This window comes from Lygodium microphyllum, chromosome 16 (assembly GCF_053477565.2).
Source record: "Lygodium microphyllum isolate KBCC chromosome 16, Lygodium_microphyllum_v1.1.10, whole genome shotgun sequence".
Classification (NCBI taxonomy): domain Eukaryota; kingdom Viridiplantae; phylum Streptophyta; class Polypodiopsida; order Schizaeales; family Lygodiaceae; genus Lygodium; species Lygodium microphyllum.
The window spans coordinates 137,589,946-137,616,404 of NC_141150.1; the positions used below are offsets into that span (position 1 = coordinate 137,589,946).

Consider the following 26,459-nt stretch of genomic DNA (forward strand, 5'->3'; position numbering starts at 1 on the left):
GTAAGCAGAATAGGTCTACGCATAAGAAATCGGGTAGGCCATGCATGAGTGAGCCCTTGGCTTTGGTGCATTCAGATGTTTGTGGGCCCATGCCGTGTATGTCTAGGGGTGGCACGAAGTACTTTGTTACCTTCATTGATGATTTTTCTAGGAAAGTGTGGGCTTATCCCATAAAGCAAAAGTCCGATGTCTTGGCAGTCTTTCAGCGTTGGCTTGCTCTTGTTGAGAACCAGACTGGGTATAGGCTGAAATGCCTTAGGACTGACAATGGGGAAGAATATGTCTCACGTGCTTTTGAGCAGTTTTGTGATGACATGGGTATTAAGCGTCAGTTGACCGCCCCTTACACCCCACCCCAGAATGGTTTGGCTAAGCGCATGAACATGACTATTCAGGAGCGTGTGCGCTCTATGCTTAGCCATGCAGGCCTACCCCAGAGTTTTTGGGCTGAGGCAGTTAGTACGGCAGTGCATGTCATAAACCGATCGCCTTCTAGTGGATTGGATTTGCAGGTTGCAGAGGAAGTTTGGGCTGGTAAGCCACCCTCTTATGCGCATCTCCGTGTCTTTGGATGTGAGGCATTCTGCCATGTGCCCAAGGACAAGAGGAGTAAATTGGATCCAAAGAGCATTAAATGCATATTCCTTGGCTATGGTGAGTCAGGAGAGATGGGCTATCGCCTATGGGATCCGCAAGCGCGGAAAATAGTACGCAGCCATGATGTCGTCTTCCATGAAGACAAGATGCACAGGCAGCCTGAGAAGGTGGTTGAGATCCGCAGAGTGATCTTTTAGGAGGAGCCTAGAGCACCAGCACAGCCAGTAGTACAGCCTGCAGCAGTTCCTCCACAGGGCCAGGGTGTTGGACAGGCAGTTAGACAGGCAGCAGAGCCTGCCGTGAGACAGTCTGCTAGAGACAGACGTCCACCTGACAGATTTTAGCCCTCTATGCATTATGTTTTGGTTACAGATGCAGGAGAGCCTTTCACTTATGATGAGGCTATGCGCAGGGGTGACAGTCACTCCTGGGAGAGGGCTATGCAGTCTGAGATAGACTCCCTGCATAAGAATGAGACTTGGGATTTGGTTGCCTTGCCTAAGGGCAAGAAGGCTTTGCCATGCAAGTGGGTGTACAAGCTGAAAAGTACCCCTGGACACCCCAAGCCGGCATACAAGACTAGATTGGTAGCAAAGGGTTTTAAGCAGGAACATGGTGTGGACTTTGATGAGGTCTTCTCTCCTATGGTTAAGATGACCACCCTGCGCTTAGTCTTGGCTTTGGTTGCACAGCTTGACTTAGATCTATATCAGATGGATGTCAAGACGGCTTTTCTACATGGGGACTTGCATGATGAGATCTATATGGATCAGCCTAAGGGCTTTGCAGAACCTGGCAGGGAGCACCTAGTGTGCAAGTTGAAGAAGAGCTTGTATGGCTTGAAGCAGGCACCTAGGGAATGGTATCATAAGTTTGATGCCTTTATGCAGTCACATGGCTACAGCAGGAGTGCTATGGATCCGTGTCTTTACACGAAGAAAGCCCGTGATGGCAGTTTGCTTATCTTGGTACTCTATGTTGATGATATGCTGATAGCAGGGAAAGCTCATGATGAGCTAGATGCTCTTAAATCTCAGCTGAAGAAGAGCTTTGAGATGAAGGATTTGGGACAGGCCTCACATATACTTGGGATGCGCATTAAGCGCGATAGGCATCAGGGGCTTTTGTATCTCTCACAGCGGGAGTACATTCATAAAGTCCTTGAGCGCTTCCGCATGCAGGACGTAAAGCCTATTGGCTGTCCATTACCTTCTTATGTGAAGGTATCACAGGCCGATTGTCCGCAGACAGATGAGCAGAGGGCCGAGATGGCCAAGATCCCTTATGCTTCAGCCGTGAGCAGTTTGATGTATGCCATGATAGCCACTCGTCCAGATATTGCGCATGCAGTTGGTGTTGTGGCACGCTATATGGCTACACCTGGCAGCAGACATTGGGATGCCGTGAAGGGTATCATGAGGTACCTGAAGGGCACAACAGATATGTGTATTTACTATGGCAGCCAGGATACAGGGGTCGTGGGGTACACTGACTCCGATTATGCAGGACATGTAGATAGTAGGAAGTCCACTTCTGGCTATGTATTCACCTATGCTGGAGGGGGCTGTCTCTTGGATGTCCAGGGTTCAGAAGTGTACGGCTTTGTCTACCACTGAGGCCGAGTATGTTGCAGCCACTGAGGCTTGCAAGGAGGCTATATGGTTAGGCCGTCTAGTTGCTGACCTTGGGATTGATGCTACACCTACACTGCATTCGGATTCTATGAGTGCCATTCAGTTGGCTAAGAATCCGGTCTTCCATGCGAAGACGAAACACATTGAGGTGAGGTATCACTTCATACGTGGTGTCGTGGAGGACAAGTCTGTTGACCTTGTCAAGATCTCCACTGATGAGAATCCTGCAGATCTACTCACGAAGAGCCTCACTACTGAGCGCTTTGCCTTCCTTAGGAGGTTGATGGGCGTTGGATGAGATGTCGCCTCTCCTCATCCCTTGTACCTATGTACATTTGTACTGTCTTTTCTTTTTTTCTTTTCTCTCTCACTAGGGCAGATTCGCCTTTAAGTGGGAGGTTGTTGGGGGTAAAGGCGCCTCCGCCGTGCCGCCCTGTGTATTACTACACTGACAGTACCCGCCACTGCACACTGCAGGTGGCGGGCGCCCGTCACGTCACTTTATTCTTTATTCTTTTAGTGACAGTTTGAATAAAGGAAGGCCCGGTCACACATTGTGACTGTTGGAGTTCCCATTTCTTGTCTCTCTCTTTCTTGCTCTTGCTCTCCCGCCATAGCTCGCATGCAAGCTTCGATCCTTCTGACCTTTCATGCACACCACAAGAATGAGCATATCTATTCACTTTTCGATTTTTATATACAGGTTTTTGCGTTTGGGCTTCCACTTAAGTTCGGCTCCCATCTCACCTATTTAGCTCTTGGTTGGTCTTTCCCATTTTATGCATATATGTTTAGATTACATTGATTTGTCACGAAAGTGAATGGAAGCTAGTACCTACACCCTTACCGAGTTGTGGGCCTTTTTTCTCGATAGAAAATATTACAACTTGCATAAGCGCTATGCCCAGCTTTTTAAATAATATTACAATAACTTGCATGACTACGACTTTGACTAAAAATTATTATATGCCTTGCGCCCTTTGCTTCATTTGCACTTCTATTTACTTTTTCCACCTTTGTCCATCTTTGCCAATTTGCTCTGCCATTCTAGTGCCTTTTTGTTTTGCTGTTAACAAAAATGCTTCAAACTTTGATTCCAAAGCTTCTCTGCATCAAGAATTGTGAAGTCATTATCAAGATTACAACATTCAAGGTTCTTGATTCAACATTGGTACCTAGGCTTGGAGATTTGGGGAAAGCATTCAATTTAGTCCTTGTTCTTCTATTGAGGGCCCTATTTTTCATTTTGAGCATCAAAAAGGGGTAAGTGAGCTAGTATGCTTAATGAGTAGTTAACATACATTGAGGTAAACCCAACCCTTTCATTCTATTTTAGCCATTTTATTTGAGAAGGTTCCCTTCTTCATTCAAATTCTTTCTCCATTTGAAAATGCTTTTTCCACTCCTTTTGGACAAACTTCTTCACAATTTCTCAAAATAAGGAAAAATGTTGGCCAAACAAAACATTGTGGCATAGAGGAGGCCAATAAAAATATAATTGCTCACTTCTTATTGGCTTTAGCCATAATTTCTCCCTCAAGCAAATAAGTCACAACTAGAGAAGGGCCATGACATGTATACATTGCCAATGTTAACGATGATCTGCATGGAGTGTGCCAAGTACTATTAAAAAAAAGGGTACTTCATTTGTATCGTAAAAGAAGACGGTACTTCGTGTACTTGGGTTGGTTAGGAATTGAGGTAGCACCTAATTCATAACATAGGGGTATCTCTTCTTTGAGGTGTTATTTCTCTCTCTTATTTGGCTCCGTGCACTTGCCAGATTTTGGTCCATAATTGCTTAGACTTGTGCCTGGATACTTTACTTGAATTGTACAGAGAAGGTTTCCCATGGGGCACAGTTCTAGGTTTACAGTGAAAATAGAGATTGTGCTTGGGATTTACAATTGTGCCAAAAGAGGACAAGTTTGAAAAGCAAGGCAAAGTTTGTTGTGTGAAGGTGCATAGAAGAAAACATCAATTGAAAGTATAGTTTGTCTGTGAAGTCGCACAAAGATTACTGCACAAGTATATCAACTTATGGGCGGCCGGTTCGTAACTCTTGCTACCCTCATGTGGGTGGTACTTATGGAGCCATCTAAAAGGTAATGCTGGTCCCACTCAAAAGAAAATGCGTTTGACACCATCTTGTCTGCAAAAGTACCAGCTCTTGCATTTTTCACCCCACTAGAAGCAAAAGAACTACCTAGGTGTAGAGAGGGGGACACTCCATGAAAACGAGGAGAAGCACAACTTCTTCCTCTTCTTCCAGGTTCCGCCATTAATCTTTTCACCCTGATATCTCGCATGTATGTATACGATCATCAGTTCAAAGTTCCAGAAAGGCAGGAACTGTGTCTTTTGGCCAGGGCAACGAGAAGCCAAAACTTCAAAAGCGACGCCTTAACTTAAAATCTTCTTTGAGCTTCTTCACCATTCGCATCCGTGGAAGACGCTCTTGTGTTTACGAGAGAGCGAGAGACAGACAGGACCGAGGCCCAGCAAGAACCCTAAAACCCCATATCTGCCGAAAGATAATTCGGAGTGAGCCTTGTTTGCTATCTGCGTAAAGCTGTGGCTTACGAAAGACCGGAGACCTGCACCCCTTCTGTCAAAAGTATTTAAAGGCCCGATCCCTGCATCTCGGCTTTTCGATTCCATGTTTCGATCTTTGTGAGCAATCTCCTCGGGCCCTGAAGCTGTTCAGACCATGGCTGCGGGAAGTAGTAAAGCTGACAGGAAGGCTGCCTTAGATGTAGCAGCATGGATGTTCAATGTCAGTACTTCTGTGGGGATCATCATGGTCAACAAGCAGCTGATGGCTGTCCATGGCTTCAGTTTCGGTTGGATCTGCAACATCTTTACTGATTCACTCGTAGATCCAGTCATACAAGTGCTGCAGCTCTTTTGACATGCTTTCACTTGTCTTCTTGCAGCAACAACATTAACAGGATTGCATTTCGCAATGACTACCCTCATGACTTTTGTGCTTCGGTGGCTCGGTTACATTCAGCACACAAATTTGCCTGCATTTGAGCTTATGAAGTTTGCTCTGTGTGCCAACTTCTCCATTGTTGGAATGAATGTCAGCCTTATGTGGAATTCTGTTGGCTTCTATCAGGTGTGTTTGTCTTCTTTGATGTGCATCAAACTAATCTAAGCAGGCCAATTTTTCGGCACATGACACCTTTGTCCTGACAGATAGCCAAACTCAGCATGATTCCTGTCTCTTGCTTTCTGGAGGTGCTTTTTGATAAGATTCGGTACTCAAGGGACACTAAACTGAGCATAATTGTGGTGCTGCTTGGAGTGGCCATCTGCACAGTGACTGATGTCAGTGTAAATACAAAAGGGTTTATTGCAGCCATTATTGCTGTTTGGAGCACAGCTTTACAACAATATGTAAGTACATCATCAATTGACTCTCCTATGCCTTGTAACATAGTGACTATTTGTCAGGAGATGAATCATGTCTGCTTCAAATAGAAGAAACTAAGTCGGATGCCTAGAACAAGGTCAACTAATGTTTTTGGGTCATAGGTGTTCCTACACAAACATGTGGTCTTCAAATCAATATTCATAGTTGTAGTCTTTCAATGGTTGGAAAAAGTTAATGTCAGTGCAGATTGTCTAGTATATTAACAGTGAGTCTGCTTTAGGTGGTCAGCTTCTCAAGACTGGATACCAGATTTGGTTTTTCTGAGATATTTTCTGAACAATATAGACAATGCCCTAGCAAGGGCATCAATTAAGGATCTTTGTGCTGCATTGATCTGCTCAATATGACTGAACAATACATTCTGTTTGAACAAGTGCCATGTAATTATTTGTGCAGCAGTAGTGGGAAGATAAAAATGCAAAATGGGGAGAAGAGTATAATCTGATGAATGAACGAATGCTGAATATGAATGAGTGAAGAAGATGATAGAGATGTGATGCCAAAGGAGCTGAGATGTCCAACAACAATTGGCTCTCATGGGGGCAGGCTGAGGGAGAGTGCTGGCGAGTGTTGTACTCCCTGCATGGATCCTGAGTGCAGCAGTACCACCAAATCTGATGTAAATGCTGCCGCTGATGTCATGTAGCAGCCAAGGGCCAGTTAGGAACAGGGATGAGAATGACTGAAAATGTGGAAGAGTGTAAAATGTGATCACGACCCGCTGTAGCAGCATAACGCAGATCAGGTTGAATAAGATGATAAGAGACACAGCTGATCCGGTCCAAATGCAGGCTAGAATTAGGTCTGAAAGGGATGCAGGAGATGCGGGAGAGAAGAGCACACACAATGTTGGTGCTGCCAACAATGTTATGACAGCCTTATTGCACTTTCATATATATATGAATAAAGAATATGGACGGCCACTGTACATGGGCAGGCCCAAGGGCATTTTACCCCAACAACCTCCCACTAAAAGGCCAATGGGCCAGGGAGTGAAAAAACAAAAGAAAAGAAAAGAGACAGAGTGAGGAATCATGACATCTCACCCAATGCCCAATCGGAAAGCGAGCTGTGCAATAAGTGGCGGGAACCTCCTCACAAGAAGAGTCAAGCATCCCTGAGTCCATGACATCCAAGAGATAAGCGATCCCATAGCTCTAGACAATAGAGCAATCCATGACTGCTTCCCATGATGTAATCAACACAACTCATAAGTGCACGGCTGTAAAGCATCAGAGTGGCACATAGCATCAACGCAGTGTATGAAAGAGAGCGGAGAGCATACAGACTCTCCAAGGTCAATCATCAAAAAAGGGCCAGCATCCCGGACACAAGTCAAACGGGGTCTCAAGACAGTATGCGGCCTTAGCAAAGCAGAAGACTGACATACGATTGTAAAATCAGCCATAAAGCGCACTGAACGCGCATCAAGAGGTCTGAGAGGTGTCTGTGTCTCATAAAAGATAGCATGACGGCTGCGTAGAACCTGCTGGGCATCTAAATCCCAAAACCTGTAAGCCGTAAAGTCACCATCTCCATAACCAAGGAGTATGCATTTGCGCGACATAGGCTCACGTGGCATACTGATAGATGCCTAGCAGCCAAACATCCTCAAGTGATCATAGGAGGGTCTCATGCCACTCCATGCCTCATGCGGAGTAATAGCATCCAAAGGGAAACACAACGTCCGATTAACCAAGTAGACTGCGGTCATAAGGGCCTCAGCTCAAAAGCCATAAGACAACCTAGCTGTAGTAAGCATAGAAGCAACCTTTGCCTGTAAAGTCAGGCACATGCCATGAGCAATCCCATAATATTGTGGGCATAAGAAATCAATGCCATATTGTTGACAAGAGATCCGTAAGCTGGGAGAGATAGTATGACTCTCATAATCCATCTACAAGTATCTAGGCCTGCTACCAACAGAATCCATAAACCTGCCAAGCATAGTAACAGCATCCTCAATCCGTACCAAAGGGTAAGCCCAAACACGGTGGGTAGCATGATCCATGAAGGTCACAAAATACGAGGCTCCACAAAGTGATTGGTAAGGCATAGGCCATGACTCACATAAAGTGGTAGTTCCTTCAATTAACACCTGGACTTTACGTACACACACATAAAGAGAGACCTCTCTCCCTCGTTCAATACCAGATTGGCCCCGAAGACCGGTGCCCCTCTCGGTATTCCTTTATAAATTAAAAGATAGAAAATTACAAAAATGGTAATGTTCCAAAATACATAACTTGTGAACAGTTGGTTTTCATCTCTTCTAAGTAAATCCCAGCTGCATAGAAACATTACAGCATGTCCAGATCAACATCCCTTACTGTCCAGCATGTGCAGAATTCACTATTCTTACTGTCTAGCATGTGCAGAATTCACTGTTCTGACTGTCCAGCACACTGTTTTTATTGTTCAGCATGTGGAGAGTTCACTGTTCTTATTCAGCATAGCAAAGTTCACTTTCTTTCGATTCAACATGTGGAGTTCATTGTTCTTATTCAGCATGAGCAGAGTTCACTGTTCTTTCGATTCAGCATGTGCAGAGTTCACTGTTTTTTTTTGAGCATGAATAGAGTTCACTGTTCTTATTCAGCATGAGCAGAGTTCACTGTTGCTACGATTCAACATGTGCTGAGTTCACTGTCCTTATTCAGCATGTGCAGAGTTCACTGTTCTTATTCATCATGAGCAGAGTAAACACAGAATTGTACATTCGATGGAATCAATCCATCATGCAAAGCATTTCTTCTGAGAATAGAGAGAGAGGTGATCAGAGGGAGCAAGCTCTACCTCCGTGCTTGAGTTAGAGACGTAGAAGTACTCTCCACGGTTGATTTTCTTGTAGCAATCTGCCCTCAGCTCCTCCAAACTTCATTCTCCCATCTGCCCCTTATGCCTATTACGTTTTTTTTAATGCTCTCTCTCTCTCTTTTGGGAATTTGTGCCACATGGCATACATGCAACAATTTTCACGTTTAAACCTTCCGTTCTAAAATTCTCCATGATCGGTGCAAAATTTGACCTTGGCATAAACTAAAGAATTAATCCTCATGTAAAAACGAAGACAATGACGCGAACAGATTTTGGGGTCCAAAAATAGTAACTCCCTAAATTTTAGGGATGGTGACCCCTGCATTTCTCAAGTTGTTCTGTGCAACTTTTATCATTGCGACCACATCAAAAGTGTAATGTGGCTCAATTACAGTGACTTTTATTCCGTGAGCATTCTCACATGTGCATCTTCTATCTTCGCCAGGCTCATTGTTCTGCACCATCTCTAGTGGCTAAGCACACAATCCCAAACCACTGGCATTCTATTTTTCAGTGCCCACTCAATATGGAACTGGTCAAGGCTCAGACAAACCATTGGTCCAATTTGTCCCAATGGCTGCTCTGGGGGTAAAAAGCAACAGTAACAAAAGAAAAGAAAAATCAAATATTTGTATAAGTAAATAAGAAAAGCATTTGTAAAAAGTATCACCACCTGGTGACATATGCCCCTCTTGAAAGAAGCAAGTGACCTTGATTGCATGCCACACACATGCTAACAGATGACATGGCGATAACAAGATTCTCCATGTTATTAGTGCCATCTCATGTATCACTTGTTAACAGACGACATGGGGCGATGGTAGGAGTTTCCCCACTACCATTTGTGTCATCGCAAGTTCAAGTCTCACATAGATTTAGGATTACATCCTGTATCCAGCTATGATTATTAGGAGCCTTTCTAATATACATGTTTTCGGATGCAACACAAGGCGATAGCACGTATGTGTGAACTTTTAGTGTCACAACATGCATATTCATTCAATTGAAGTGTAACAAATACAACTTCAAAGCATAGAGATTTCATTCAATGATACATATGTTAATGCTAAATGTAAGCCATACATTATGCATTATTCAATGAGATACAATATTCAACTATACAATAGAGAATGTACGTTGCTTCAAAAAGCATTCTAAGTCACTATGGATTCCAGTAAGAAAGCTTCTCGGTAAAGTTTCAATAACTGAGGCGAATCTGCCAATTCAGCCTCTTCCATCCATTTGGCATCCATTGGTGAATAGTTCTTGAACTTTACCAAAAATCTTCTTATAACTCTATCTTTCACTTTCCTATCCTTATGTGCCAGGATCTGCTCAGGAACTAGAATCTGATCTAATTTCTCTACTTAGGTTGTTTCTCTTGAACCAAATCTTCTGGCAGTTCACCAATAAAAGGCCTCAATAGGCTCACATGGAATGCATTATGAATTTTCCAATTCTCTGGCAATTTCAGCCTATATGCTATGTCATTGATCTTCTTTGAGATTTGAAAAGGGCCATAATAACGCATACTTAACTTTGGAAACAAACGTTCATTGCCCTTCTGTTTTCTCAAACGTGCCTTTTCAAAACGCAATAAGGCCCAATCATCCTTTTTGAACAAGAGCTCTCGACTATGACTATCAGGAGCTCTTTTCTGTTTAGCTTGTGACTTTTCTAGGATATACTTGACATTTTTATATGCTTCTTCCCAATCTTTTACATAACGATTTGCTTCAAAGATGTTATCTTTTGTCTGCAAAATGGGAGGCAATTTCTTTCCACCTTTCACAATCTCAAAAGGTGCTTTGCCAGTAGATGAGTGCACTGTATTATTGTATGCATACTCAACCAATGGCAAGTAGTGTTCCCAAGAAGTCTTATGATCTGAAACATAACACTTCAGTAAATCTAAAACAGTCAGTTTGTGGATGGAAAGAAGATGAAAATTTCAGCGTAGTGCCCATGTTTTCAAACAATGCTTTCCAAAACAAGCTAGTCATTCTTGGATCTCTATCACTGACAATTGACCGTGGCATTCCATGGTACTTGAAGATATTTTATATAAATATCTTTACCATGTGTTCTGACTTAACCTTTTTTTTTTACAGGAATGAAATGTGCATGTTTGCTGAATTTGCAAATGATAGTGGAGATTTCATCATTCCCTGAAGAAGTTCTTGGAAGATAAAAAATGAAATCCATGGCAACACTTTCCCATGGCCTTTCTGGAATAGGCAGTGGTTGCAATAACCCTGGTGCCTTTTGTCTATCAAATTTGGCCTTTTGACATACAAGGCAAGATCTGACATATGCATCAATATTAGATCTCAAGGCTGGCTGTGATGGTCCGGCCCTTAGAGACCTGCGCGGGACCCCTTTTGGACCCCGTCTAGGTCTTGGAGTAGCTCTAGACCCTTCCCCCAACTCTGTCATCTTGACCCCTCAACATGTCACGGGGCATCCCAACATGTCACGGAACTCGACACGGAGCATAACACGACACGCGATTTGCACAAGGGCCCATCTTGGGGGCATCACGTCATATTCATAGGTGAAAAGTATTTACAAGATCGCCGGAGAGGCACAACAAGGGACCATGTCACGGTGGGTGGGTGAAGCTATCAACGCGCTATAACACGACGCCAACACTGTGGGTGAGGGAGCTATAAGAGGTACTCCCTCATGCTGGCCAATAGGAGAAAGTCTCTACCGCTTTGACTGTAGCATCAATACCACGATGTCCTGCATACGGTGGAGCATGACTTTCTAATAAAACTTTTGGCCTTGTTGTTTTGTAACGCATAGTCTTCCATGCATCATGATAAAGCCTTCTTTGAACACATAATGATCATGATGTTGGCCATTGATCAACTGTTCATAGATTTCAGAGAAATCTTCATCATCAGCATACTGCTCTTTCATATCATCCAATTCGTGGTGATAAGGAATTGAAACAGCTGACACCTGTGGTTTGCGAGATAAAGCATCTGCAACTACATTCTTCTTGCCTTCCAAATGCACTATTTGAAAATGAAACATAGATAGGTAATTTGTCCAACGCATGTGTTTCTCTGACAATTTAGCCTGTGTGAGAAAGTATCTAAGTGTTTAATGATAGTGGATGGATCACAACCAATAATTCTTTCTCATAAATTTGGTAAGTCCTTTCAACGACAGAAAATACTCTACTCTCGTATGCCACAACTCGGCCATTCTGCATCAATACAACACCAATGCTGTTTCCACATGCATCACATTGCACTACAAATGGCTTAGAGACAAAATAAGTACTGGATCTGTAGTCATGTTCCCCTTCAAACATCTAAATGCTGATTTCTCTTTGTCAGTCCATTCCCATTTGACATCCTTCTTTTCAGCGTATGTAAAGGAGAAGCAATCTCTGCAAAGTGTCTTACAAATCTTTTGTAGTAAGAGCATAGGCCAAGAAAACAACAGACATCATGAACAGTTTTCAAGTCTGGCCAAGAGACAATTGCTTCTATCTTTGCAGGATCCATCTTCACACCATATTTAGAAACTATGTGCCCAAGGAAGTGAATCTCTTCCAAAAAGAATTCACTCTTCTTACCATTAATGAGCAATCTGTTACGCTTAAGCTCATTAAAGATTGCAACTAGGTGTTTTCTATGCTCCTCTTCATTATTTGAAAAGATAATCATATCATCAAAGAATGTGCCAACGAAACTTCGATAAGGGCGGAAAATTCTATCCATCATCTTGTTAAACGTAGCAGGAGCATTGGTCAATCCAAATGGCATGACTAAAAATTCATAGAGACCAAATGTCGTTCTAAAAGCAGTCTTATGGATATCCTCTAGTCTGATTTTGATCTGATGGTATCCACTTTTTAAATCTATCCTGCTAAACATTCCTGCTCCTTGTAATTGATCAGGAATGTCATCTATCCTTAGAATCGGAAACCTATTCTTGATCGTGTTCTTATTCAAGGCTCTGTAGTCAATACACATTCGCCAAGAGCTGTCCTTTTTCTGAACTAGCAACACAAGTGAACAAAACGGAGAACTATTGGGCTGAATTAGTCCTTTCTCTAAAAGCTCATTAACTTGTGTCATAATCTCTTTCTGTTGCGGTGCACTGACCCTGTACGGTGGCCTATTGGGCGGACTAGTCCTTGGAATAAGATCTATGGTATGATCTTCAAGTCTCTTAGGGGATAACTCTCCTGGTAACGAATCTGAGAGACAATCACTGAATTTATCCAAGAAAGCCCTTCTACTTTCATCTAGTATAGACACATTATTGTCAACTTCATTAACTTGCTTTGCAAAAACGAAGTATGCAGAAATATGATTTTTCATTACAGAAGTAATTGCCGAAGCAGAAACAACTGGGATAGACTCTCCTTTAAGCTTCACATCTAACACATGAGTCTTACTCCTATGTACAAGAGTAATCGTTCTATTGTAAGTATCCAAGATAGCATGCTTCCTGTGGCACTATGGGATACCCAACAGAACATCACAACCCTCTAGAGGCATAATATGGAACTCCTCTGTGTCCACATAGCTCTAAATATGCATACGAAGTTTGCCAAGAATGGGGGTGACAAGTTCAGTATGTCCTAGGCATGCCAAATCAGCCTGTCCAACTGGTCCCATTTCCTCGGGACGTATACCCAATTTAGCTACCAATGCTGGTGAGATAAAGTTTACATGAGCTCCAGGATCAAAGAAAATAAGCCACATTGGAATCTTTGATCTTTCCCCAAGCTCTACACAATTCTGTAGCATCATCAATTGATTGATCTCCCACCATATCAGGCACTAAGCCAATGCTGGGCTTCTTTTTACTTGGCGCATCTTCATCCTCCGTATCTTTAGAAAATTACTGTGGGCACTTAGAAGCAATATGGCCTTTCTGTTCACAAATAAAGCATTTTCCAGCCATCATTAAAGCATTTCTTTCTTCAAATGTTTTGCCAAAAAGTGGCCTCTTTTGTCCTTTACCTTGTTTAAAAGAAGTCTAAGGTTGCTGCTGAAATCTTTTCTTCCAAAAAGACTTCTTTGTAAAATTGGTCCTTTCTGGAAACTGCTTCTTAAACTGAGAATCCTTCTTTTCAGTGCCTTTAAAGCTGTCAGCTTTTCCTTTCAACAATGCATTTGCCACACTAGCATTTTCAATTAACTATATCATATTTGTAACCCTAGTCTTGGTACAATAATCCCTAATAGCTTCGGGCAAACCGCAACAGTACTTTTCAATTTGTTCTGACAGGGGCACTGTCCTGTAAGAACTCACAGGCAAAAGTGCTTCCCAAAATTTCTTATTGTACTCTTCTAAATCCGTACAATTTGCCACGTTCAATTTTTGCCATGCAGTCATGACATCTACTTCAAACGTGTTAGTTAACCATGAGGCTGCAAACAACTGTTTGAAATGAACCCAAGTGGTAGGTGCATATCCTTGCATCAACAATATGTTCCACCACTGCAAAGCATTACCTTTCAAAAAAGTTGCAGCCTTTCGCACCTTAGAAGTCTCAGTAAAATTCCCTCATGTGTAAGCTGCATCAAACTGTTGTATAAATGTCAAAGCTTTCAGCTTATCTTGCATACCATTGAAGGTTTCAAACTTTATTGCTTGCCCACTCTCTTTATAGTCTTTAGGCTTTGCACTTTTTGGTGTGAGGTTGTCATAGACAGGTGGCTGTAAAAAGGGGAGTCCCTTAGATGCATTATCAGCATTCATTTCACCTGTCTTAGCTGCCATATGCCCACTAGGCAGAGAAAAACTAGTGGCAGCATTTTGTACTCTAGTCATCAAATAAGGACTCTGTAGAGTCTGATAATCGGGCTGTAGACCAATATTAGCATAAAGTGGGTTCATTGCCTCAATAGACATTATTCTTGGTGGCCCTCTAGGCAAGTATCCTTGATAACCCGTGGGTAATCCAGCCATTTCTTGAAAAACTGACCCACCACCAAAGTAACCAGGATAAGTAGCAAACTGAGGAGAAATAGTCTGCTGTGCCACTTGTGCATAACTGCCTTGACCATTCACTCCCTGATCCTGTGCTTGTGCTTCTTGTTGCACTGGACCTGTCTCCATGTTTGGTGTCTTTTCCACATGCTCACGTACATTAGAGGTTTGTCTTTTTGAGCGCTCCATGGTATGATGTGATGACTTAGCCTGAGAATCCTCATTATGTGACTTCAAAATTTTTTGCATCCGAGGATTCTTTACCAGCTGTTGGAAAGAGCTAACCATACTGAGGAGTTGTGCCATAAACAAATTCTCTTGTTCTTGCTCCTCATCATGTGGTTCAATCTCGGTTTCAGAAGGTGTTGACACTTGTGCACCAATACTCTCTCTTCGGTGTCTATGAGCAGAAGAAGAACTCTCTTCTTCTAGGGGGGGTTTTCCTTTGCCTTTATTTATGTCTGCAATCTCTCTAGTCGTGTAATCTCCGTAAAACTTGTGTGTATGGCCTTTCCACCCAAAACTGTCCGAGCTTAAATTCTTACAGAAAAGAATTCAAAACCCGAGGATGGAACCATGCAACCGGTCTATGACTCACATAAAGCGGTAGTTCCTTCAATTAACACCTAGACTTTACATACACACACATAAATAGAGACCTCTCTCCCTTGCTCAACACCAGATTGGCCCCGAAGACCGGCGCCCCTCTCGGTATTTCTTTGTCAATTAAAAGATAGAAAATTACAAAAATGGTAATGTTCCAAAATACATAACTTGTGAATAGTTGGTTTTCATCTCTTCTAAGTAAATTCCAGCTGCATAGGAACGATACAACATGTCCAGATCAACATCCCTTACTGTCCAACATGTGCAGAATTCACTTTTCTTACTATCTAGCATGTGCAGAATTCACTGTTTTTACTGTCCAGCACACTATTCTTACTGTTCAGCATGTGCAGAGTTCAGTGTTTTTATTTAGCATGAGCAGAGTTCACTGTTCTTTCGATTCAGTATGTGTAGAGTTCACTGTTCTTATTCAGCACGAATAGAGTTCATTGTTCTTATTCAGCATGAGCAGAGTTCACTGTTCTTACGATTCAGTATGTGCAAAGTTCACTGTTCTTATTCAGCATGCGCAGAGTAAACATAGAATTGTACCTTCGATGGAATCAATCCATTATGCAAAGCATTTCTTCTGAGAATAGAGAGAGAGGTGATTAGAGGGAGCAAGCTCTACCTCCGTGCTTGAGTCAGAGATGTACAAGTACTCTCCATGGCTGGTTTTCTTGCAACAATCTGCCCTCAACTCCTCCAAACTTCATTCTCCCATCTGTCTCTGTCACAAGACTGTGACAACTATTACATTTTTGTCGATTTCTTTATTACATATTTTATTTGGTTTTTCTTTTTGGAAGGATCCCTCTTGAAATCTAAACGCCTGAGTTGCATGGCCAGTATGTGAAACGGACAGGAATGTCTAGTGAGTCAAGATTGGACAGTTAAGGTCGAGCATAAGTCTGGAAGAGACTGATGGCACTGTAGATTGACAAGCGTGGAAGAGACTTATGAAAGTGTATATGGACAAGTGTGTTGAAGAACTAGCCTGAAAGAGACTAGTCCAAAGTGAAGATGGACAAATCTTCAAGAGATTAGTCCATGTGGGGTCATCAGTGGAAATTCACTTTCAGTTGAGCTACATTACAGATTTGGATATAGCCATAGTCTGCAAAGATGGTCAGAAGGCTAGTGGGGATGCAATGGAAGCAACTCCTAAAATTTAGGGAGTTACTATTTTTGGACCCCAAAATCTGTTCGCGTCATTATCTTCGTTTTTGTACAAGGATTAATCTTCTGGTCTGTGCCGAGGTCAAATTTTGAACCGAGGATGGAGAATTTTAGACCGAAAGGTTTAAACAAGAAAATTGTTACATGTATGCCATGTGTCACAATTTGGGCATAAATTCCCAAAAGAGAGAGAGAGGGCAGCATAAAAACGAGTTTCAATGCATGGGGGGCTCATTTTGTGAAAGGGAGATGGATTGCTGCAGATGGAGGGCTCTTGAGAGCCGGTCTACCTTGTCTATGATGCACAGAGGCTTGAGTTTGCTTCCTACTCTTTCTCTTTTCCTCCTTGACAGTATGGTTATGCTGCAGAATCAAGGGACTTTCTTCTGATTCAGGTGCAGCTTTGTGGAGTATGTTGTTTTTGCATGAGGCAAGAGCCTCTTTTCGTCAGGAACAGGAGCAATTGTATGCTGTCCCAGCAGGGACAGGTGAGGGTGGTAACCTCACCAAGTAAGTGTTTGAAACAGCACTGAATCAGTACTGTTTTTGGACTGTTTAGAGGTTAATTCAGAGCCCAATTGATGTCAGAATCAAGGGGCACTTGGCCCAGATGATGCAGGACAGTGCAGGGAACAATATGAGCTGAGAACAGGTGTCAGAACAGGTCTGAACCAGTAATTACAGTGGGCTGAACAGTACAGGGAACAGTATGAGTTGTAAATAGGTTTCAGAACAGGTCTGAAGCAGTAATTATAGCAGACTGAAATGGTCAAATCTGCACTCCAACCAGAAGTTTTAGACTTGGGCAGAGTTTCCCCTCTTGGTCAACTTGATTTGGGTCAGTAATTGTATTGTTATGTTGTCAAATTTCACCCAGAATAGGTGAAAGACAGCCCATTGTACTTTCTCTTTTTAAAAATAAAGAAATACCGCAAGGGGCGCCTAACTTAGGGGCCAACAGGGTGTATGTGTTGCAACAGGAGCATTCTAGCTTCCTGTATGTCTTCTTGATTCTGTGTCTTTAAGTTCAGGTAAGGTGGGCGACTGTTAAATTGGGTGAAAGCATTTATTTATTTTGGTTGTACACTACTGCCCTTCCCAGTGAACAGGCCGGTTACATGGTTCCATTGCCAGGATCGAATCACTTTTTCCCTAAAGAGTGAGCCAGGTTTTGTTTGGGTGTAAGATACAGAATTGTGCATTATGGCTGATAGAAAGGAAGACACCAGAGAGGAAGTGTCTGCATCACAGGAGATTCTTGTTGTTCATGAGGTGGGAGAGTCTTCTAGACCTCCACAGTTTGTTACTCCTCCTGTTATGGTTGAGCCACAAGTTCTTATGGCTTCTTCTATGGATGAAGACATTTTCAAGACTCTGTTAGTTGCCGCCGTGAGTATGTTTACTCAAGTGATGCAGAATCCAAGGTTTTTGGCATTTTTGCAGCCTTCCCTTCCTTTACAGCAAGTTGGGCAACCTACAAAGATTTCGTATCCAGTAGAGGTCCAGGATAAGGGTAAGCATGCTGCAGATTCAGTGGAAACACCAAGGCAGCTTGCGGAGTCAACGGAGACTCCAAGATTGGTTCCGACTGTCCATGAACAGGTGGCGGAAACGCTAGTTACACAGGCATTGCCAATTCAGCTTGCCACTTTACAGTAGCCAAACGTTGGTTTAAATGGACAGGGAAACAATTTTCAGGCTTTACCACAGGTTTTCCCACCGACCTCTGTACATCCTGGGTACTTTGGAGGTGGATCTGTATTTCAGAGTATGGCTGGTTATGCGCCTGGAAACCAGATTTATGTACCAGGAACAATGTTTGGGGGTACACAGGGTTATATGCCAACCCCATGTATGGTAATATAGGCATGCAGCCTGGATTTCAGGGAGTTCAGGGCAGTTTCGGCATGCCACAGGGCACTTTTGGTATGGCTGGTTATCAAAATCAGCAAGCAAGTATTGTGTCTACAAGCCCTGTAGTCAGTGGTCCGGCAACTTCCATGCCATCTGTTAGTGCTCCTATGTTACAGGCATATCCTACGGACCCTTTGATGGCTCATGAGAAGCCAAAGCCATACAAGGAAGGTGGTGCAGCCGTACAGTTTGACATCTTTCGAGGATTTGAAGATAGGACCAATGCACTCTCTTTCTTACAGCAGATTGATGCAGCATTTGCAGAAGGGAACTTTACAGAGCCTTCTAAGGTTCGGAAAGCTGCCACTTTTCTTAAGGACAATGCTAGTAGTGGTGGAGTACACTGTGATGCAAGGACAGGCTCCTGCCACTTGGACTTACGATGCATCTAAATGCAAGGATCTGGAAGACTATAACAAGAAGTTTTGGGAGGCTTTGCTTCCAGTCACTTCTTACAGGGTTGTGCCATTGACCGAGCAGATAGAGAAATATTGCTGTGGGCTGCCCAAGGAACTCCGGAATTATTGTACAAAGACAAAGGTCACCACTTTGACTCAGTTAATTGAGAATGCTACCACAAGAAATGCATTATTGTTGGGACAGTCAAGTGGTTTTGGGGGCAGCATTTAACAGGACAAATCTGAAAAATTTTCAGCAAAGAAGCCATTTGGTAAATAGGTTTCTCAGATTTCTCAAAGTACATGTAAATCTTGGTAGTTCAAGAAGAAGCCAGCCAAGTTCTTTGGACAGCAGCCAAAGGATCAGAAGAAACCTTTTGTGCGCAAGTCTCTTGAAGAGAGAGGCTTTAATGGCTGAGAGGAAATGCTTTATCTGTGGGCAGACTGGTCATATTGCGTCTAATTGTCCGGACAAGAATAAGAGATCAGCTGATGATGATAAAGAGGACAGGAAAGGAAAGAAGCCCAAACCTTCAGCAGGTTTAGTGCCAGATATGCTGGGAGACAAGCCACACTTGGATGCTAATAAGCTTTGCAGAGCTTGGGGTAAACTTAGGGATCAACATGTACTTATTTTCTTTGATCTTGGAGCTAAGGCAAACTTTATCTCACCAGAGTTGGCTTCTACTTTGGGCATTAGAGCAGATGAGATGGGCTACACAGCAGAGGCAGGGTTGGCATGTCCTGGTCACTCAAAGTCTGTGACACCCATTCTTGGAAAGCTGCGTCTTCATATACAGTCTTATGTTGATGCAAAAGAATTTTATATCATGCCACTTGGAGGCTGTGATGTCTTATTGGGAATGCCATGGATGTTCAGAAAGCATGGTGTGATGGATGCCTTTAACAAGACACTGACTTTGAAACATAGGGGAAAGACTCATGTGCTTGATGTGAAGCTTAAAGGAGAGTCTGTACCTGTTGTATCAGCTTCTGCCATTACATCTGTAATAAAGAATCATCTTTCTGCGTACTTGATTTTTGCACGTGATGTCAAGGATAATGATGAGTCAAATTTATCTATGTTACATAGAGACAGGTCTGCTTTCTTGTCTCAGTTCAGTGATTGTTTTTCTGACTCATTACCATCACAGTTGCCATCAGAGAGGTCTGAGGATCATGCAGTAGATTTGGTGCCAGGCAGTAGCCCACCAAATAGATCTCTGTATAGGGTTAGTGTAGCCCAACAGAAAGAGATATTGAGCCAGGTGAATGAGCTGTTGGAAAAAGGGCTGATTCAGCCAAGTTCATCACCCTTTTGCTCACCAGTGCTCCTAGTGCAGAAGAAGGGCGACTCTTGGCGCATGTGCATAGATTACCGAGTGTTGAACAAGAGTACCATCAAGAACAGGTTCCCCATTCCAAGAATTGATGACATCCTTGACCGTTTGGAAGGAGCGTCAATTTTCAGCAGGATAGATTTGAAGAGTGGATACCACCAGATTAGGATTAAGCAAGAGGATGTGCATAAGACTGCATTTAGGACCACGTTTGGTCTCTATGAGTTCTTGGTAATGCCATTTGGACTTATAATGCTCCTGCTACATTTAATCGAATGATGGACATGATTTTTCGTCCATACAGGCAGTTTGTTGGTACATTCTTTGATGACATGATTGTCTTTTCAAAGAATGAACAGGAGCATAGAGAACACTTGAAAGCAGTCTTTGATGAGCTTTGCAGTAACATGTTGCTTATCAATGGCAAGAAGAGTGAGTTCTTTTTGGAAGAAATCCAGTTCCTGGGGCACATAGTGTCAAAGGATGGTGTCCGAATGGATCCTGCTAAGGTTGAAGCAATTAGAACATGGCCAGATCTGAAGACTGTCCATGATGTTAGAAGCTTCTTGGGTTTGTGTTCTTATTACAGGAGGTTCATTCGCAATTTTGCAGAGATTGCTTCATCTTTACATGCTTTACAGAAGAAAGGAATCCCTTTCCAGTGGACATAGAAAGAGATTTCAGCTTTTAATCTTCTTAAAGAAAAGATGAATTCTAGTCGAGTGATCATTCTGGCATTTGGTTGAGTATGCATACAATAATACTGTGCATTCATCAACAGGCAAAGCCCCTTTTGAAATTGTTGAAGGTGGTAAAAAGGTTGCTCCCATTTTGCATACAAAGGATAAGGTCTTTCAGACAGATTAGTATGTGCAGAGTATGGGTGAAATGTATCAGAAAGTTAAGCATGCCCTTGAAAGGACTCGGGCAAAGCAAAAGAAAGCTGCTGATCATCACCGTCGTGAATTGATATTTTCACTTGGTGATTGGGCACTGTTGCGGTTTGAAAAGGCACGCTTAAAGAAGCGAAAAGGCAAGGAAAGTCTTTTTACTAAGCTTAGTATGCGATACTATGGGCCTTTTCAAGTAACAGAGAAGATTAGTGATGTCAGCTATAGGCTGAAATCGCCTGACAATTGGAAGATTCATAATGCTTTCCATGTAAGTCTTCTTAGACCTTATGTGGGTGATGTGCCAGAAGATATGCCAGTTGAGGAACAGCCCGAAGTTGAGGAACTTGATGAAATTCTTGTTCCAGAACAGGTACTGGCACACAAAGAAAGGAAAGTGAAAGGCAAGGTTGCTAGAAGATATTTGGTTAAGTTCAAAAACTATCCAGCTATAGATGCTAAGTGGATGGACGAAGGTGAACTTGCAGAGTCACCTAATGTGTTGAAACTTTACCTTGAAGCATTTCGCTTGCAACCTACCTTGACCCCTTGTATCTCTAAGCTGAAATAGATTGTCAAAGTGACAATTGCTTAAGAAAGAAATTATGTACAAAAACAGATTTTGTACAGGTTAACACTTATTGTGTCCATATGGTTTTCTCAGTGCTAAAGAAGTAAGTATTGCTTGCAAGAATACAGTTTTTACTTCTATTGGATTCAATACATGTTGTAACAATGGTTACTCGATCGGGCATGTATTCTGTGAATTGACTCAGTGGGGATATCATTTTGATGTACCGGCCACTAGATCTCTAGTTAGGGTGATGTGGAGTCATCAAATGAGAATCTGCCACTATGGGGATATCATTGTGGTGTACCGGCCACTATATCTGGAAACAGTGATGTGGAGTCACATGATAATAGTCTGCCATGTTTCACAGTTAGAACATACATGTGTTAACAGTGTGTTCAGTTCACAATGTTGACTGATAGCATGTATGTGTTGTACATGTGCTGCCAAGTGTAAGTTCACTGGGTTAGCTGGAAGCATGTATGACATTCATGCAAACAAGGACATTTGCGATTTCGAGAGGGAGGTATATCACAAGACTGTGACAACTATTACATTTTTGTTGATTTCTTTATTACATATTTTATTTGGTTTTTCTTTTTGGAAGGATCCCTCTTGAAATCTAAACGCCTGAGTTGCATGGCCAGTATGTGAAACGGACAGGAATGTCTAGTGAGTCAAAAGACTGGACAGTTAAGGTCCAGTATAAGTCTGGAAGAGACTGATGGCACTGTAGATTGACAAGCGTGGAAGAGACTTGTGAAAGTGTATATGGACAAGTGTGTTGAAGAACTAGCTTGGAAGAGACTAGTCCAAAGTGAAGATGGACAAATCTTTAAGAGATTAGTCCATGTGGGGTCATCAGTGGAAATTCACTTTCAGTTTAGCTACATTACAAATTTGGATGTAGCCATAGTCTGCAAAGATGGTCAGAAGACTAGTGGGGATGCAATGAAAGCAACTCCTAAAATTTAGGGAGTTACTATTTTTGGACCCCAAAATCTGTTCGCGTCATTATCTTCGTTTTTGTACAAGGATTAATCTTCTGGTTTGTGCCGAGGTCAAATTTAGAACCGAGGATGGAGAATTTTAGACCGAAAGGTTTAAATAGGAAAATTGTTACATGTATGCCATGTGTCACAATTTGGGCATAAATTCCCAAAAGAGAGAGAGAGGGCAGCACAAAAACGAGTTTCAATGCATGGGGGGCTCATTTTGTGAAAGGGAGATGGATTGCTGCAGATGGAGGGCTCTTGAGAGCTGGTCTACCTTGTCTATGATGCACAGAGGCTTGAGTTTGCTTCCTACTCTCTCTCTTTCCCTCCTTGACAGTATGGTTATGCTGCAGAATCAAGGGCCTTTCTTCTGATTCAGGTACAGCTGTGTGGAGTATGCTGTTTTTGCATGAGGCAAGAGCCTCTTTTTGTCAGGAACAGGAGCAGTTGTATGCTGTCTTAGCAGAGACAGGGGAGGGTGGTAACCTCACCAAGTAAGTGTCTGAAACAGCATTGAATCAGTACTGTTTTTGGACTGTTCAGAGGTTAATTCAGAGCCCAATTAATGTCAGAATCAAGGGGCACTTAGCCCAGATGATGCAGGACAGTGCATGGAACAATATGAGCTGAGAACAGGTGTTAGAACAGGTCTGAACCAGTAATTACAGTGGGCTGAACAGTACAGGGAACAGTATGAGTTGTAAACAGGTTTCAGAACAGGTCTGAACCAGTAATTACAGCAGACTGAAATGGTCAAATCTGCACTCCAACCGGAAGTTTCAGACTTGGGCAGAGTTTCCCCTCTTGGTCAACTTGATTTGGGTTAGTAATTGTACTATTATGCTGTCAAATTTCACCCAGAATAGGTGAAAGACAGCCCATTGTACTTTCTCTTTTTAAAAATAAAGAAATACTGCAAGGGGCGCCTAACTTAGGAGCCAACAGGGTGTATGTGTTGCAACAGGAGCATTCTAGCTTCCTGTATGTCTTCTTGATTCTGTGTCTTTAAGTTCAGGTAAAGTGGGCGACTGTTAAATTGGGTGAAAGCATTTATTTATTTTGGTTGTACACCACCGCCCTTCCCAGTGAACATGCCAGTTACAGCCTCTTATGCCTATTATGTTTTTTTTAAAAATGCTCTCTCTCTCTCTCTCTCTCTCTCTCTCTTTTGGGAATTTATGCCACATGGCATACATGTAACAATTTTCTCGTTTAAACCTTCTGGTCTAAAATTCTCCATGATCGGTGCAGAATTTGACCTCGGCATAGACTAGAGAATTAATCCTCGTGTAAAAATGAAGACAATGACGCGAACTCCCTAAATTTTAAGGATGGTGATCCTTGCATTTCTCAAGTTTTTCTGTGCAACTTTTATCATTGCGACCATATCAAAAGTGTAATGTGGCTTAGTTATAGTGACTTTTATTCGGTGAGCATTCTCACATGTGCATCTTCTATCTTCGCCAGGCTTATTGTCGTGCACCATCTCTAGTGGCTAAGCACACAGTCCCAAACCACTGGCATTCTATTTTTCAGTGCCCATTCAATATGAAACTGGTCCTAAGGCTTAGACTAACCATTAGTCCAATGTCCCAATGGCTGTCTCTTCTGGCCATGCAAAGATCTTGCTTATTCCAAGAGAACTTTGGGGGTAAAAAGCAACAACAACAAAATAAAAGAAAAATCAAATGTTTATATAAGTAAATAAGAAAAGCATTTGTAAAAAGTATCACCACTTGGTGACAGTATTTCCAAGAGAGACACAATATCTTGCACCATGCAACTGACTGAGAGAGATCAGACTCTTACCGAGCGTAGATATATGCAAGACATCACAGAGCATAAGAGAAGATCCATTTGGCAAAGCCAAATGTATATCCTCTGTACCAATAACATGACAATCCTACTCAAGGCCCAAAGAAATACATCCGTCAACCTCCCTGTAAGAAGAGAACCAAGCTCTATGCAGAGTGACATAACAAGGTGCCACACTATCTAAAAGCCAATCAAAGGTATAGGCCGTATCACTGATCAAGTAATTTGCAGGGTAACACGATGCCAGGATTCTAGGCTCAGCTGTATCATCATGGGTAACTACATGCACCATACCACTATCAACAGTGGTCTCACCTATTGTATCACTGACTTTGCTCTCATGTCTAGTGCGGCGCAATCTTTTTTGCTCTCTAATCCACTTGAAGCATTTACGCTTCACATGCCCTGTCTTTCCACAATGAAAGCAAACAGAACTTGTAAGACCTGTAGAAGAGGACAATTGCTCTGTAATAGCATGAGTAGCGCTGTCCAATACATCCAAGGAGCTCAAAGAATTAGGGGAACTCTCATCAGAGAGAACAGGCTTATCAAGAGGACTGTCTGCTTGACTAGAAGAGCTGGAAGTCGTCATAGCATACTGCAAAGGGGACTCATCCAAACCAAAAGGGGAGAACACAAAGGCATCAACCACGGATGCAAAAGCTTCCACACGGATAAGCCTAGCAGACAAAAGCATGACATATCCAACCACTGTAGCTCGTAGCCATAAAAACATAAGCATGCCTCGGAGCCATAAATGCATAAGTATCCCCGAATCATAGGAGCATACATAACTTTGCAGTGTCTCATATCATGTACTGACATACATGTCCAGCCAAGAACCGCAGGTGGCAAATAAACCTGCAAGAATCAAGCTCCTATAAAAGCTCAAATATCTGTGTAAAAGCATCCAGGTAAGAGGCTCTGTAAAATACATAACAGCAGACCATGTGCATACACGGGTGGCCATAGAGATCAACTGCTCCTTGACATACACGGGCAATAGCAGCCCAAATAGCATAGATACCATACAACAGAGAAGCAGGATGGCCATAACTGTAAATCCCAAGCACTATCCAAGTCCATTGATCAGTAAATATCCTGCATATCAAATGCAAACAAGCAATCACAGCTCAGTGGGCAACTGCCAAAACAAGGGAGCAGTTCATTGCTCAATACTTGTAAGTATATCCAAGTAATAGCCTAGATCCATAATCAGAGCATCAAATCCCATATAGCATCCAAGGTCGTAACGGAAAAGCCAAGTCGTAACAGAAAAAGCCAAGTCAATGTCCAACTGCTCAAGGGAATACTCAAATGAATGTCGAGATGAGTTCAAACAACTGCCATCCACAGCCAAAGCATAAAGCATTCACCAAGACATAACCCGTACTGGGTAGCCTAGGCATAAACCATGTCATAGATGAAATGCCAGCTGCAAAGAAGTGATAGTCAAACCCAAATCAAGCTCTAATCTCATCTCAAAAGCATTGGCGAGCATAAACAAGACATGTGGCATTGTCTAAATACATCATGACATCATACCGAGTAGTCGGGAGCACCCCGTGTGACCAATAGGCATAACCCAACTGTAGCATAAATAGCTTCAGTCCTGAAGTTTCCAGCAGCATATAACCTCTGTAAACTGAGCAAATCAATGCTCAATCCAAGCTCAAATCCGTAGGTAAACCATAGGCATACATTCCCGTATGTATAGGCACCAACCGGACATAATCGGGCATCAAATGCCAAGACGTGTAAGCATAAAATTGAAGTAACAGGTGGCTGCCTTGTTTTGGACAGATCTGGGACTGTTCAAAACAGTCAATGGCTGAGCTAAATCAGCTCCAAATGCATCTCACATAAGAGGCATAACATCCACAAGTGATCCAGTATCAATAGACATCAATAGAAGCATCACATAAGCCATAGGCATACAAATACATGTTGTATCAGACCTGAAATCTGTTGCAGAATATTCTGTGATTAGAATTTGGCAAATCCGACATCACCATTGCGTTCGGAGCGTGCCAAAACCCCAACTTAGACTCTTAACTTGCTTGAATTGGGTTCTGAATGCCCGAGATATGACAAAAAGAGTGATTTTTGAGCCATTTTTGCAAACAAGCGCAAATAAAACATGAGCATGTTGCTGTACTTGAGGGGCCAAATCAGGGTGGGTAGGGGATAAGCAAGAGCCCAATGAAGGCCTACAATAGGCTTACACAAGCCTAGGACAAGTCCAAGCAAGAGGTGAAGAGAACAAGCTTCAATAATGGAAGCTATGGCTGCCTCTTCAT

The 26,459-nt window shown here is 42.5% G+C and overlaps 2 protein-coding genes and 1 pseudogene across 2 annotated transcripts in view; 2 read left to right on the top strand and 1 right to left on the bottom strand.

The window, feature by feature from the left end:
• Positions 1-4,410: 4,410 nt before the first annotated feature.
• LOC148023484 (UDP-rhamnose/UDP-galactose transporter 6-like) overlaps positions 4,411-26,459 on the top strand; it is a 28,701-nt gene continuing 6,652 nt past the window's right edge. Inside the window, exons 1-3 of the mRNA XM_087696476.1 lie at positions 4,411-5,074; positions 5,168-5,352; positions 5,433-5,633. Of these exons, the coding sequence (XP_087552602.1) occupies positions 4,942-5,074; positions 5,168-5,352; positions 5,433-5,633 (519 nt within the window). The 5' untranslated portion in view covers positions 4,411-4,941. The remainder of the gene's footprint in view (positions 5,075-5,167; positions 5,353-5,432; positions 5,634-26,459) is intronic.
• Positions 13,495-14,739, bottom strand: LOC148023485 (uncharacterized; annotated as a pseudogene).
• On the top strand, positions 20,768-21,349 carry LOC148023486 (uncharacterized). The gene has a single exon (XM_087696546.1). The coding sequence runs from the start codon at positions 20,768-20,770 to the stop codon at positions 21,347-21,349; it is 582 nt and encodes a 193-aa protein (XP_087552672.1).

Bases quoted from the DNA above. Each gene is read 5' to 3' on its own strand.
- LOC148023486 (XM_087696546.1), top strand. From the start codon at position 20,768: ATGGGTGAAATGTATCAGAAAGTTAAGCATGCCCTTGAAAGGACTCGG.